Here is a 15,530-nt window from a genome sequence, read left to right on the forward strand (position 1 = left end):
CTCACTTCGTCTCATAGATCAGCCCTACAAACGGCGGGGTGGGGAGGTGCTGGGAAGACCTCTGAGAGTCAGCTCAGAAGACAGAATTCAGAGACTCATGTCAGAAGAAAAGTAGGCTGGGGGGAATTCCCTGGTGGTCCAGAAGTTAGGACTCAGTGCTTTCACTGCCGAGGAGGGCAGTTCTGTGTGAGAGCGTTTTCACCACCGAGGAAGCCAGGCTGGCTCTTAGCTGTGTTCAGGGAGCCCCAAGGGTCCCAGCTGTAAGGAGTCACTGAACCAAGCCCAGAAGCACAGCTCACAGAGGCTGTTGAAGGAAGCCAGGAAGGCTGACCCTGACTGGCCTTCTTATTCTTCTTCACCCCTCTGTGTGTTTGTCTGGCTTCCAGGAGGAACCTAGAGCAAACAGTGGTGACTCATTCATCCTCCCTAAGGTCCAAGGAGGAAGGAGAGGGTTGGGACTGTTCTTTAGCTTACAGATGGAAATAAGCAACACTGAATATTGAACACTTAGAGTTTCATTAGCCAGAGAGGGTATCTTCAACTCTGTTCCTTGGTACAGTGCCTGGAATTTCAACCAAATCCATGAGCTTGTCGTAGTCAAGCTGGTCTGACCATAGAAGGTAGAACAAATCATGGCTGGAATTGGACCTCTTGGTGGGGAGTAGAGAGGATTGGGGTCGGGGGGGAGAATGGAATAGGATGTTGATAGCCTCCATCACTCCTGTTCTGTTTGGCAGTTGATATCCTCGGTAAATGGCCAGAGTTCATAGCCTGGAGCTGATGGCGCATGCTGCCAGATGGAAAGTGTTGGAGGGACTCTTTGACCATCAGCATCATGCTGGCAGTCGCAGCTCAGAGAGTGTGCCTTCAGGTGGCCTTTTCTCTGAGATGGGAAGGAAGGTGCCTGGTCACGCAATACATGGTTTGGTATAGGTTTGGTGTGAGCAGTTTGTTGTCACTAACCAGCCCTGGGTAGCAGGAATTACAGACAAAGGATTTGGCGGGGACCCATGTGGTATTGCCACCTGTCAATAAATCTTGACAAGTTTGTAAATCAGAGACTCCCTGGCAGCTGGCTTCATGTGGTGCCTCATGCAGCCAAGATTTGCTCATCAAAAATTGCAGTGGTGGCTTTGTTTTCTGGGGACCTCTGCTTTTGTTTCTGGTCATTTGCCTCTTCCCTCACGTAAGGTCTTCTCTCACCTCTGCTCTCCAATGCCCTGTTGTTCTCAGACAGCCCTCACAAAAATAGCTGAGTATCTGGTGACTCAGCTTCCTGTGGTCTCGAGGAGAAACAGCAGCTCGCTGAGATCCAGGAAACATGGCCCGCCACCTCCTGTGCGGCTGTGGGAGTGGCAGAGATTTGGGTTGAGGTGTCCCGGCTCAGGGTGCTGACCTCAGTCCTGGCCCCCGGGCTGACCGCAGGTGTTGTTACCCTGAACTTTAATTCTTTATTGATGTTCTTTCAGAGGGCTCGTCTGAAGATCACACCAAATCTGCCCTCTAAGAGGAGCTGGGAGGGGTTTAGTCCAGAACAGGGAGAGGAAGAGTACTTTTGTTTGGCTGTGGCTCTTTCCCACAGGTAAAGCCTAATCCCCAGAATCTTAGTGCCCCTCTAGTGATGGATTTGGGGTCCCAGTGCCTAGGCCCGTTTCCTTTCACCTGAGGTAGCACAGCCTCCTGACATGCAGTCGCTCACCGTGCAGGCCCCATCAGGCCCCTGCCCTATCCAATCCTCATATTTAGGAAGGAATCACCTTACGTCACCCCCCCACAACTCATCTTTTCCTGGCTGATCCTCACAACCCACTGACTTTCATTTGTTTGCTCTTTATTGAAGAAGTTCTGTCGTTAAAGGAAGGTGACCTCAGCCTCTAGGTTAAAAAGCTGGCTTCCGTTGGAGCTTTTCTTAGTCAGCTCAAGACGGGGTGGCTTAATCACCAGAAATTTATTTTCTACCATCTGGAAGCTAGAAGTCTGAGATCAGGTGCTGGCATGGTTGAGTTCTGGTGAGGACTCCTTTCCTGGCTTGCAGACAGCCACCTTCTCACTGTGTCCTCACATGATGGAGAAAGAGAATAAGATCTCTCTCTCTCCTTATAAGGCCAGAGTCCTTTTGGGTTAGGGTCCCAGTCTTATGACTTCATTTAACCTTAATTACCTTCTAAAGACCCTATCTCCAGATACAGTCACTTTGGGGGTAGGGTTTCAACATGTGAATTTGTGGGGGATTCAGTCTATAGCAGAGCTCTTCAAGCACATGTGCATGCCCTGTCCCTCTTAGGAGCAGAGCTAGCTTTTTTGAGTATCTCCTACAATCTCTACATAGACACTGGAGTTCTCATCAAAGGGCTCAAAGACAGCTCTTTCCCAACTCTTATCCCTCTTCCTTCACCACCGTCAGCAGCACCCCACCCTCAACCATGTGATTGGTGCTAGGTAGCTGTCTTGCATTTTGGGACCCACCACTGGCAGCCAGGCTTGCTGCCTGAGGTGGCACATCAGTATAGAAAGATAAGAGGCCACTGCTTCCCTTCTGGCAGTTTTGCCTGCGTGAGGTTGGAAGAAACTGCTTGATACTCCACTGCAGGGAAAGAAGGAACCAGGAGAAGGTTGGCAGCCCAGAGAACTTGATGGATAGAAGCTCTTCTCTGTGCTGTCAGCAGTCCAGCCCATCGCTGCTGCAGTTTTTCTCCTCCCTCCCCCAGGAGAAGTTTGTGAGCCCTCCCGGGTCATCTTCTGCTCTCCCAGTTGCTTGTCCAGCCTCTACGTGGCAAAGGAGCCTCTAGGGCCAGAATAGAAAGAGATGTGGGCCTCTCTGGCTCAGCGGGAGCTTTTTCCTGCTTAGACTTCTGAGCTCCAGGCAAAGTAAAAATGTCAAGGTGCCCTCATTTTCCTTTCTCCTGACGCCGTGGCTGTAGGGAAGACCCAGTGGTGAGACCCTGCACTCTCTGTTTCTGAGCACTAAGCACGCCCTTTAGACAGGGCTGTCCGTGGCACCTGGTGTCTCCAGGGCCATCTTAGCTCCTTTCTCATATGTCTGACGTACATGCAGAACTCACTGCCTGACTGGCATGGCTATTTTTTAGCTCTTCCTTAGCCCCAAAGAGGAGCCAGTTAGGCTCTGGGGGATGGAAGAGGCTAAAGCCACCACTCCAGGCTTTGGGGCTGTTGGAGATTTGTCTGGTCTGCTCTACACTGAGCATCCTGATGCAGGAATATCTTTGGTCCTGGCCTCAGCCCAGCCCCAGGAGAGGAAGGAGGGAATTGCAAGGAGTTCTGGCCGTTCCGTATCTAATGCCTTCCACCTTTTCTCCTTCCCAACTGATTTTCAGGGCCTTAAACTCTGGTGTTGAGTACTACTGGGACCAGCTGAATGAGACTGTCTTCACTGTTCACTCCAGCAGCCGAAGCAGTGAGAGGCCTGGGTGAGTTTGTGAAAGAGGAGGCCCGCCCTCCCTTCTGCAACCAGTGGGCTCTGGAGCAGTGCCCTCAGACTGTGTTCCAGGGCTCTGTAGCTGCCCATCCTCAACCAGAGCAGCTCCTCTTTGATCTGCTTCATGCATTGAGCTTTTGCATGTGATTTTTTTCGAGAAGAGTGTTTCATGGCTTAGAAAGAGAACAGAACCTCTGCCCTCAGAGCCTTGATTTAAGACAGGCTAGGACACCGTCTAGCCCTCTCATTCTGGCATGGTATCTGGGCGAGCTGCGGTGAGGAGAGAGGAGTGGACACTGGAGAGGGATGCCCTCCCTAGGAAATTGCTTGTGGGCAGTCTCCCACATGACCCAGGCCTCAGGGTCCAAGCTGCCCAGAGCTGCAGCCCTGGGACAGACCCTCCCCAGGAGCAAGTGAGAGAGTAGGAACCTGGTACTGATCCTCTCATCACTTAATTCATTAATGAAGACTGGAACATTTTGAGAAAAAGTCCTGGGTCAATGATAAAGCCAAAGCAATCACTGCTTCCTAGAGGGAGTACAGGGCACAGCCGGAGGAGTAATCCCCAGAAGCAGCTACAAATAGGAGTGGCTGGTGACTGTCTTGAAAGTCCTGGGCTCCCTCTGCTGCCAGCTTGAGCTGTCCTGAGGGTCAGTGCCTAGGAAATGCCCAAGGAAGGGGGCGTATAGCTTGGGGCCTGGGCCTTACTCATTGGCAGCTGGCGCTCCCTGCTTTTAAGGGTCTATTTTCAGAAGGCCCCAAAAGAGGATCCCAGAGCAGCCTCACAGGAGTCCTGGTGCTTTTCCTCCAAAGTGGACATTCAGTGGAAGTTCCAAGAATTTAAACTGGAATCTTGTCAGCATATAGTTAGAAGGAAGGAAAAGCTAAAGAGAGAAAGGGCCCTCTTGGGCTGCTCACCCTTTTTCCCGTGGAGCTCAGCTAGTGGCTTCCCGAATCTAAGGAAGCGTCTTTTAAGATCAGCCATCTCTACCTCCCCAGAAAGGCCCTCGTTGTTTGAGTGACTGGACCAGCTGGGTTTGCAAAACTGGACGGTTCTGCGCCTCCTTTCATTGTCCCGGGGTGTGGACTGATCTGGAGGAGAAAGGACACAGGCGAGTTCACCGCCATCGGGAGGCAGCCGCGGGAGCGGGCCTCTCAGCCTGCAGGCCCTGGTCCAGGCTGTGCCCTGGGGATTGGCATGGAGCACGCGGAGCTGTGTGTGGTGTGCTGTCCCCAGCCCTGCCCGACTCCGCTCTGCCTTTCTCTCCATAGCACCAGCAGAGCCACATGGAGGACAGACAGAGACATGGGCCTCATGAATGCAATTGGGCTGCAGCCCCGGAACCCCACCACCTCAGTGACATCTCAGGGCACCCAGACCCTGGCCCTTCAGCTGCAGAATGCCGAAACACAGACAGAGAGGGAGATCCAGGAGCCGGGGACAGCAGCTTCAGGTCCTGGTGAAGGTAGGAGCCATGTAACACTAGAGGGGAAATGAGGCCGGGAGAGTGGCGTGGGGTGGGGGCTGGGACCATTCTCACCCCTCCCTGAGGCTCCCGGCCCCTCCACACGGACAGCTGGTGCAGGGCGAGCACCACTGCTGTCAGGGTGAGTGCCCCTCACGTGGTGGTGCCTTCTCGGGCAGGAAGGTCATTCCCCTGATCTGGGTCACTGCTCCGGCAAGCCGAGCTGCTCTCACAGTTTTGCTCAGTCCCACCAAGGACCCTGATCTCCTTATCCTCTAAAACTTGGAGGACCCAGGGTGTTCTTCCGGAGAGAGAGCACAGAGAATCATCTAGATAGAGAAGGCTCCCTGCTGTGAGCTCTCGTTCCAGAGACACGCACCCCAGGCCTCGGGCTTCCAGGACCACCCCACAGGGTAGCTTGTCTCCCCCTGCCACCAGCCTGGCGGAGTCGGGACTGCCACAGGTGAGGCCCTCACACACCCGTGCTTCATGGCCATTTTGACTGCAGCCTGGCACGCAGTCAGCCCCTTCCTCTCACCTATTGCAGGTGTGGCTCAGCCAGCTCCGCCCTGGCTCTGCGCTGGCGTCACACTGCTAAGAACCAATTAGCACTTCCCAGCGGTAGCGCTCGAGCCCCTTTGGAGTGTGTTGGCAGCTGTGTTAAATAGGCTGTTCTCGCTCAGTCACTGTCCTTACCCCCTACCCCAGCCCCTGGCTGCTCCAGGCTCCAGACAAGGCAGCCTCCAAACAGACCCACATTTCCTAGGTCCGTGTTAAGCCATTTGCTCAAGAGAGACCATGAGAAGAGAGGACAGGTGTGCATCGGGCAAGGAGTAACTAATCTGCCTGTGTCACCTCCAGGGAACAGCTTTCCAAACTGCAGCCCCCCAGCAGGGCACTGTCCCTGTCGCTGCCATTAACTGAGACTTTTTACAGTTAAGTCCCTTCTTGGTCTGTGGCCCAGGCCACCTCCTGCATCTGTTGGGTGGAAGCCCCTTGGTGTAGAGGTAGCGGCTGCAGCAGCCCAACACAGCTCCGAGCCTCACTGAAGAGGAGAGAGCTGGAGCTCCTCCAGCCAGCCCCAGGTGGAAGTCCTTGTCTGAGGCGGCCCCCCTACCACGATCTCGTGGCCGTTTACTGACTGTCTCCCATGCATCAGCTGCTGGGGTTGCAAAGACAGATAGGCCTTGGTCCTTCCCCAAGGAACTGGACATCTAGACAGGGAGGCAGGCCCCCAGCAGGTAATTGCTTCACACGATAAGGACCTCGGGGCCACGGAGGAGGGGGGCCCACCTCCCAACTGTGGGGCTTGGGGAAGGCTTCTGGAGGAGGTGACCCTGAGCTGAGTCTTCAAGGATAAGTAGGAAAATGTCAGGCCAAGTGGGATGGGGGCAGGGGGCAGGCATTCCTGGCAGAGGGGACAGCAGCTGCAAGGGCACCAAGTTCAAAAACATTACCGTCTGCACCGAGGACCACTCACTAGTGGGCTCTTGTTCCTGGCCTGTCATCGTGTGTTGAGACGGAGGCTGGATGAGCAGGAAGGGCAGATTACAGGGATCTGGGTCAGAAGTGAGGCCTTCAGCCTGAAAGTGAAGTGCAGCAGGGGCTCCCCACTTGAGGAGAAGAGCATCCACCGGTGTTTTCACCTCCCAAAGAAGCCTCTGATATTTCCTGATTAGCATCAGCTTATTCCTGGCCTCCAGTCAATTATAAGTTCCTTTCTTCCTGTTTCGGGATGCAGATGATGGGCTGGCCGGAGGAAGGAGGTTCTGTTTTCCAGTTTGAGACCAGAACCTGATTCACTCCCAGTCTCTCCCTGCAAAGTAGAACGGGTGGTGGAGGTTGAGCCCTTCAGAGGCCAGAGGCACTCTTCAGCAGAGGCAGCAGTTGAATAGGCTGTTCTCTAGAACGGGAGCCTTGGCAGGGTGGTTCAGGATGGCTCGCTGCATCTGTCTGGCTTGGTGAACTTTGCCTGGAGCTCTGGACCTCCAGCTCTGAAAGGGACAGCATCATAGTCCCTTTCAGAAAACCCCACACCTAGAAAGGAGTATGGGGAGAAGATGTGTGGGGCGTTGACCAATGGGTGTGACTGGCCAGCCTTGTCCCTCCTGGGGCCAGGAGCGTTGTTCTGAGGTGCTTACCCCACTGACCACCGTCCACTACTGCCGCTCTGGTAGGGGGACCAGGAATCAAGAGTCTTCTTGGGCTCAGACTTCCTTCCTGGTCCGCTTTCCCCATCTAGCAGGCAGACACAGCAGCGACACACAGACACACACAGACACACACAGACACACACACACACACACACACACACACACACACACACACACACAGACACACACACACACACACACACACACACACACACACACACACACACACACACACACACACACACACACACACACACACACACACACACCCCTACCTGCCTTCTGTCTCCCAGTTGGCAAAACTACTAGAGGAAACCACTCATCAAGTCGGTTAACTCTTCTGGGCTTAGCTAGAAGGTGGGGCTAGTTGGGGGGTACCCCCTCTGCACCCCTCCACACACCAGGGCCCAGTCTATTAGTCTGGGCAGCCAGCTCCACTTGTGGTGATTACCATTCTGTGGACTGCCCCTCCCCTGGCCCTTTCCCACTGGTTAGCACTGAAGGGTCCCAGGCTACTCATTTTCATGTTCTATGAGAATTTTATTAAAATCTGTTCAGTTCCGTCTAGGACTTCCCGGAAGAGCCCTCCACAGGGGGAGTTTGCAGGTATTGGCTTTTTTACTTGTCCAGCTTTAAAGCTTCCCTACCCTGTCACTCAGAAAGGGAGGGGAGGCATTCCCTGGGCTCACTGTTTGCTCCCAGCTCTGATACAGTGCCTGCCTGGCACACAGTGGGTGCTCAAGAAGTGTGTGGAATGAGTGAATTGAGCAGAGGCAAGGCCCTGCCTCTGAGCTTGTCTGTGCTGCAGTATTTGGGGAGCCCATGGCTCTGTCTCTGACCACTGAGAACGGTTGCCTGGACCTTTTTGTTGTCTGGTGAAGATGACAGACCAGCTGGGCCAGGGAAGAACAAATGTGAAAAGGGAAGGAAAGGGTGCCCCCTGAGGTCAGGAAGGGCAGCTCCTCCTCTGATGCAATCTGGCTTCCCCCTTCTGGGCAGTGAAACCCCCAGAACTGGGCATTATGGGAAGTTACTGATCCCATTCTGGCCTCTGTATCCAGAACGTACCTTAGAACTTGCCAAGGAAATGATCTCATGTCAACACTAAATCAGTTTACCATTTTTCAGAGACAAAAAGAAATGCTTTTGCTACAGGGAAGGAGACAGCAGAATTAACCCCTGTGGCCGCCACTGCTCCTGGAGCTAATAGCTTGGATCCCTAACCATGGCTGCCACTTCTCTCAGGCCCCAGTGTGTTTTCCTCTTGAAGAATGTGCTGGCTGCCTACCTTGGCTCGCAGCCTTGACTTAGAGCTCCCAAGAGACAAGCACAGCTCACAGCTCTCTAGGCTGAAGCTACCTACACCCAGCCCTGAAGAAATCGTTTGTGTATACCTTTTAAACTCTTCTATCCCATCTTTTGTGAGTACTTACTTTATGTCTAGTATTGTATTAGGCACCATGAATCCACAGGTATTGCAAAGGGAATCTGATTCAGAGATGAAGCCATGTCTCTACCCTCAAAAATAAGTCCAGAAAGGAAACAGATATATAACTGTGTCCCCATAGCAAAAGGGTAACATGTGACCGGTTTTCAGAAGCCACCTTAAGTCTGGAACGCCTGTAGGCAGCCTGGGAGCCCTTTATTCACCCACACATTCGACAGGTAGATGCCAAGTGCAAGCCCAAAGATGAATAAAACTTAGTCCGAGACCGTCAGGAACTTAGAGCCCAGAGGGAGAGAACTCTGACGCAGAGAGGTGTGGGTCACTGTGGGGCCCAGAGCAGGAGCAGCCACTCCCAGCTGGGGACCTTGGAAGGCAGGGTGAGGGAGGTGGTACTTGTGTTGGCCCTTGTAAACAAGTGGACTTCGGATGTGGGGAAATGGGCAGGTGCGTGGCAGGTAGAACACCCACAGTGTGTGCAGGCAGGGGCGCTGGGCACACAGCAGCGCTGAGTCTCTGGGTTCAGGAAGGGGGATGGTCAGGGAAACAACTAGGACCTGACCAGAGAGGGCCCTTAAATGTCACGGTGAGAACCTTAACTACTTGAGGACTCTTGGAGCTGCTGGGTTTTGAACCAAGTATGGACTTAACCAGAACTCAGTGGATCAGAGCTGAATTAGAATGGTAATAGCAGCAGCATGGAGGCTGGGTGGAAAGGGGAGAGAGAAGCAAGAAGACCATTTAGGAAAGACAGCCACAGTTGCGGTGAGAGGTGGCGAGGCCTGGAGCCACTGGCACAGCGAGAAAGGACAGGAGGTCCCAGACCCGAGTGCCAGCAGCAGGGCAGGACCTAGCTGTGACAGCTCCCCTAGGGCCCCAAGGCAGACCTGCCCCACCCCTCAAAGTGATCTAGAGGAAAAGAGCTGATAGTTCACCGGGCACAGAGCCCAGCCCACTGAGCTCCAATGCCAGCAGGCCATGGGCCAGCCTACTGCATACCCCAGGCCGGGCTGGGGAGGCCCTCAGTGCATAGCGTTCTTGGAAAACTGTGGCAGTGGCAGCACAGGGAGGTCCCCATGGGCCCTCTCCAGGTAGCCCTTTTGGCTCACAGGGTAGAAGCTCTGCTGGCACCAAAGCCCTAGGTTGACCTTTCCTCTTACCCCTACCCACTGCTGAACAGCTTTTCCCTTGAGAGAAGTACTCTGAGAGCCCTTCAGGTTCTCTTTCCTTCTGCCCTGGGAGTTGGCACTGAGCTGTATGAGGGGGAAGCATGTAAGGGCAGCTTGCCTTGAGGGGTTGGAGGTGGGAGGGTAGAATTTACTAGAAAATCTGGAGAAAAGCAAGCTGGACATAAGTGAGAGCCCAGGCGGAGTCCCTACTCAGTACTGGGGGGAACTGTCTCACTGAGACCCAGAGGAAGAACTACCAGCACATGCCTGCCAAGCACTCGCAAGGAGGGAAGAGACCTAACGGGACTTCGATGCAGCTAAGCTGCAGAACTGGCTGCCTGGAAATCCAGCTCTGACAAGGTGAGCAGAGAGAAGGCACTGGACAGTGTGGGAGCAAAGAAAGTCTTGCAAAGATAGCTGTTGACAACAAGTACCCCCCCAAAAATTCAAACCTCACCATCAAAGTTGCCCAGACTGCAGAATCCCAAAGTGGCCAACAGGTAGCCAAAGGAAACAAATCCGTACATAGTTTGGTAGAGCAGCCCTGGCAGCCTGGGAGCCTTGATCATAGTTGCCCACAGGCTTGGACTGCATGTCTGTCCAGTGGGGGCTGAACACAGGCTGGAGGAAGGTCCCTCAGGGTGGGGCTCTTCCTGCAGAGTCCAGGTTATTCACAACAGCCACCATTGACTGAGCACCCGCTGTGTGTCAGGTGTGTAACGGGCATTATCTCATTCCCTCTACCCGGCACCTTGCAGGTTGGATGTTTCACCCCTCTTTTGCAAGTCAGAAAATTGAGTGGTACTTCCCTGGTGGTCCAGTGGTGAAGAATCCGCCTTCCATTGCAGGGAGACACGGGTTCAATCCCTGGTCGGAGAACTGAGATCCCACATGCCATGGGGCAACTAAGCCCTGATGCCACAACTACTGAGCTCGCGTGCCTCAACAAGAGAGCCCGCGTGCCTCAACAAGAAAGCCCGCGTGCCACAACTACAGAGCCCACATGACCTGGAGCCTGCACGCCACAGCTAGAGAGAGAAAACCCGCATGCCACAACTACAGAGAAGCCCGTGCACCACAGCTAGAGAAGCCTGCACACCGCAGTGAAAGATCCCGCTTGCCTCAATGAAGATCCTGCGTGCTTCAGCTAAGACCCGACGCAGCCAAAAAAAAGATAAAAGAAAACAGGAATGTGGGTGTCAAGGGACATATCCTAGGTCACACAGCTAGTGAGTGGCAGAACTAAGGTCTGAGCCAAAGCCTTGTCTGCTCACAGACAAGGGAATACTCAGGCTTTTGGGGAAAGAGCAGAACCTTCTCTCTTCCTCCCTAGAGGTGCAGACTGAAGCCTCAGGCTGGGGTAGTTGGCTGCCTCTAGTGAAAAATGAGGGTATCAGGCATCCAGCCCCGGGAGAACAGTATGTGGGAAATAACTTGGGAAAGTTGGTGAGTAAAGTGGGACAAGAGGAGAAGACAGAATGCCTTCTAGAGAACAGTTAAAAATCGTCTTCCTCGAGTGCTTTTAGGAAGTGATATAAAGAGAACAACAATGAAGAGAGAGAGCACAGCTTTGAAACGGAGCAGAGCAGACCATTTGCCTTCTAGCCACACCCCGTACAGTTCCTTCGCTTTCCAAAGACCAGGCAGTGCCCCCTGTTCCAGGGCCAGGTCTACCAGTTACCCAAGACAGGGAGGAGCAGACACAGCCAGCTGTCTGGGCTGCCTGCATTAGCTGCATGACCAGTCTGCCTGTGGTATCCAGAGGGTTAAAACCAGACTCCCAGCTTCTGGTCCAGCCCTGCCTCTTAACCAGCTGAGCAGCCTCGGCCACCTAGGCCTCAGTTTCACCACCTGTAAAACAGAAGTACAAATTACGATTGTTTGGGGAGTCTTATCTAGTTTTCAAGTCCCTGACTTATTCTTTTTTTTTTTTTTAATATCTTTATTGCAGTATAATTGCTTTACAATGCTGTGTTAGTTTCTGCTATTCAGCAAAGTGAATCAGCTATATGTATACATACATCCCCATATCCCCTCCCTCTTGAGCCTCCCTCCCACCCTCCCTGTCCCACCCCTCTAGGTCATCACAAAGCATCGAGCTGATCTCCCTGTGCTATGTAGCAGCTTCCCACTAGCTATTTTACATTTGGTAGTGTATATAAAAGTCCATGCCACTCTCTCACTTCGTCCCAGCTTACCCTTCCCCCGCCCATGTCCTCAAGTCCGTTCTCTACATCTTTATTTCTGCCCTGCCACTAGGTTCATCAGAACCATTTTTTTAGATTCCATATACGTGCTTTAGCATACAGTATTTGTTTTTCTCTTTCTGGCTTCACTCTGTATGACAGACTCTAGGTCCATCCACCTCATTACAAAGAACTCAGTTTCGTTCCTTTTTATGGCTGAGTAATATTCCATTGTATACATGTGCCACATCTTCTTTATCCATTCGTCTGTCGCCTGACTGATTCTTGAAGTGAGGGATTGGCCCTCTTCTTGTTTCTGCTTTTAGCTAGAATCCCCCAGTTACTACTAGCGGTGGCCTGCCTAACTCAGAGGCCCAGGCCAGCAGTTAATTCCCTCCCTTCTGCTTTGTGCCTTCCAGGCGAGGGCTCGGAGTACGGTGCCAGCGGGGAAGACGCTCTCAGCAGGATCCAGCGGCTGATGGCGGAAGGGGGCATGACAGCCGTGGTGCAGCGGGAGCAGAGCACCACCATGGCCTCCATGGGTGGTTTTGGCAACAACATCATCGTCAGCCACCGTATTCACCGCAGCTCCCAGACGGGCACCGAGCCTGGGGTCGCGCGCGCCCCCTCGCCCCAGCCCTCCACCTCTCGGGGACTGCTCCCAGAAGCTGGGCAGCTGGCAGAGCGAGGCCTGAGCCCCCGGACAGCCTCCTGGGACCGGCCTGGTACCCCTGCGTGGGACCCACCCCAGGCAGCCCTGCCCGCCTCCTCCCCCATCCCCCTTCCCAGCACTGAGGGACCAGCCCTGCACTGCGACCCCACCAATAACAACCACCTTCCCGATGGTGGGGGCAGCAGCCTGGGGGAGGCTGCGGGCCCCAGTGGGGAGCCACGGAACAGGTAGAGACGTGTGTGCACTGGTTCCTCCCCTCGAACCGCTGAGCAGAAACCGGACCTCACAGCTGACTGGGAACTGTATGCGCAGAAGAGCCGCGGGCTGCGGAAACAGGAAACAGGAGCAAGAGGGTGGGGGGTTGAGAGGGAGTCCGAGTCAGCCAGCGTGAGGCAGTCAAAGGGGCAAGGCTTGCCTCCGGGGACTAGAACCTTCTAAGATCTGGAGCCCAGGGGAGCCACAGACTGCTGCGCTCAGTGTGAATGGAGGTGGAAATGGGTATCCCTGCCATGAACCCCCCTTTCTCCTGGAAACAAGGCTCAAGGGACTCAGCCCTGGGCAGAGAGCCCTCAGAAGGGTGAATAGTCTTCCAGATCTGGGCCAAACCATCCTGGACGGTGGCCAGTGGGCCAGCTTCTCCCTGTTCACCTGTTGTGCAGGCAGAGCCACTAGGAGCCCTAGTGCAGGAGGAGCAGCCTGGCTCCCAGAAATCAGCTCCATTTCTGAGCCTTCCAGAGCTTCAGCCTCTCTTGATCATCTTACCCCACAGAGACCACAGTCAGGGGTCAGGCCAGGCCTCCAGATTCCTGAGGACAGGGACTTCCTGCACTTACTGTTGGGGAACAACCATGGAGTGAATGGGGCAGCCTGCTTGCCTGAGACAGGATGGGGTCAAGGGATGGTGGGCAGGTCCTCGCTCAGGAGTGGGGGGTGTAGGCTGGCCAGCCCCCAGCGCTTGTCCACCAAGCTTCTCCTTCCCCACCACCCCCCAAGGCCCTCAGAGCAGCACCTGTGGGTGTCAGTATTAGCTGAGCCTAGGCCAAAGCCAGCCCAAGGCTGGGGGAGGGGATGAGACTCCAGGTCAGAATGTGAGGTCTTGGTCTGTGATTTAAGGTGTTGCATGTGGAATCTTGAACTGTACATGTAGTTTCTAGTGGAGAAATCGAGGCTCTGATTATTTTGTTTTTAGTATGAAAATGTGATTTCTTTTCTGTTTGTAACTCATCATAGAAACATTGTGGTGGGAGGAGAGGGGATAGTCTGACTGCTAATGAGGGAAACACCAAAGATCTACATCATTAAAATGATGACATGCCCCTCACCAGTCTCCTCTCTGTTTGTTTCCATGGGGGTTGCGGGGGTGGGGTAGTGTTGGGGGGGCTGGGAGAGGACATTGAACTGAGCCACCCTGGTTCTCCCAGGCACTGTTTCTGGTGCTGCTGTCCTCCTAGGTGGGGAGCCCCGTGATGCCTCAGCAGAAGCCACTCAGGTAAGGGCTGCCACCTCTGCTTCATGCTGCATCTGTGTGCCTTCACCTCCTGCTTCCCAGGGGCCTGCTAAGGACTGGAGCAACCTTCACAGTAACAGGTGGGTAGGTAAGAATGATCTAAGGTTGCTCGTCGTGATTGCTTCCTACCCAGGATGATGGGCCTGGAGTGAAGATGTAACTGGCCAGAAAGCTGGCTCACCTGCAGTCCTGGGAAAGCGCCCATAATGGGTGCCTGCGTGAGCCAGCAGGGAGCTTGGCCTTATCTACAGGCATCCCCCAAAGATGCCATTTGCTGGCTGCTCAGGTTTCCCTTTACTTTGTGTCAGTACAGCAGCTGAGAGGTGTGCTGTGGTCATGGGCCTTGGACACTTAGATTTAAGTCAGTTAGAAAGCGGAAGAAGGATGTTTGACCCTGCTCTCACAGAGGCATACAGGGAAATCAGAGCCACCGCAGGGCTTTTTGCCAGCAACAAGTACTTCTTGAGTAACTTTTGTGTGCTCAACTCTGTCCCAGACACTATGGGGCATACAGAAGTATAGGTTCTGCCCCAGCAGAGGCAAAACCAAAAGATAAATGGGCAAGCAAATAATACAAAACACTGTTAAGAGTTATATGGTGAGGAACAGTAGAATTTTTTGGAAAACTATTATATTACAGCACACTCTGGACTAAGACACACCAGCTGTGAGACCTTGGGCAGGCCACTTGCCTTTTCTCTTGCTTCATTTTCTCCCTCTAGGAGGCAGGGCTTGTACTCTGCAACCTCTTAAAGTTAATTCCAGCTCTGTAAGACAAGGCCTCCTTGAAGAGGTGAGGTTTGAGCTATGCATTAAAGGATGAAAAGAGAAGGGCGCCCACTGCAATGCGTGCCCTCCACCCACATACTGCCCCCAGTGGGAGAAAGAATTCCATGGTCCAAGAGTGGGGACTATGTTGAATGTAAACCGTGTGCCAAGGATTCAGTGTTTATTATCTCTCAGTCCTTAGCACAAAACCCCTCTGAGGTGGGTACTGGTACACCCAGATCACACAACTAAATGGTGGAGCCAGGGTTTGAACCCAGATGGGACCCTGACGTATTCTGTTACTTTGAAAAAGGGGGTATGAGGAGGCTTTGTGGATGAAGTGACCTAAATTCAGTCCTGCCTGGCCTCGCCTCTGTCCTTACTGGCCAAGGATGAACCCAGCCCCTGCCTGTTGGAGGCCCCTGTCAACACATTCCGTCCCCATACCAACCTCTTTCCTCAGAAAGCCCTTGCTGTGTGGGTAGAGCCTCCCCAGTAGGGCCTTCATGGACCCCCTTGCATATCATGATGAGGTTATGGGGCCAGCGGGGCAGAGCTCAGCAATCCCCTTGGAGATGAGGAAATAGGTTCAGAGCAGTTCTGTGGACCCAAGATGTCTATGGACCCAGTTGGATCAAAGAGAGTACAGACTAAACCAGGTCCCCTGGTTCCTGTCTCAGCTCTCCACGTTCTGGGATTGGGGGAGGCCAAATGCCCTACACCATAGT

At 53.7% G+C, this 15,530-nt stretch overlaps 1 protein-coding gene across 15 annotated transcripts in view; it reads left to right on the plus strand.

The window, feature by feature from the left end:
• The window catches only part of AMBRA1 (autophagy and beclin 1 regulator 1), a 173,724-nt gene extending 159,876 nt beyond the window's left edge, over positions 1 to 13,848 (plus strand). For 14 of the 15 annotated variants that reach the window (XM_089914857.1, XM_089914856.1, XM_089914859.1 and 11 more), the window contains 3 exons: positions 3,336 to 3,428; positions 4,709 to 4,902; positions 12,274 to 13,848. In XM_089914857.1, coding sequence (XP_089770983.1) covers positions 3,336 to 3,428; positions 4,709 to 4,902; positions 12,274 to 12,758 — 772 coding nt within the window. In that variant the 3' untranslated portion in view covers positions 12,759 to 13,848. The other variant, XM_089914868.1, reaches the window with a different exon arrangement.
• Positions 13,849 to 15,530: the final 1,682 nt, after the last annotated feature.

The sequence above is a fragment of the Delphinapterus leucas genome, chromosome 7 (assembly GCF_059928025.1).
Source record: "Delphinapterus leucas isolate spDelLeu-1000000601 "Yukka" chromosome 7, BTC_Dleu_Yukka2, whole genome shotgun sequence".
Taxonomy (NCBI): Eukaryota; Metazoa; Chordata; class Mammalia; order Artiodactyla; family Monodontidae; genus Delphinapterus; species Delphinapterus leucas.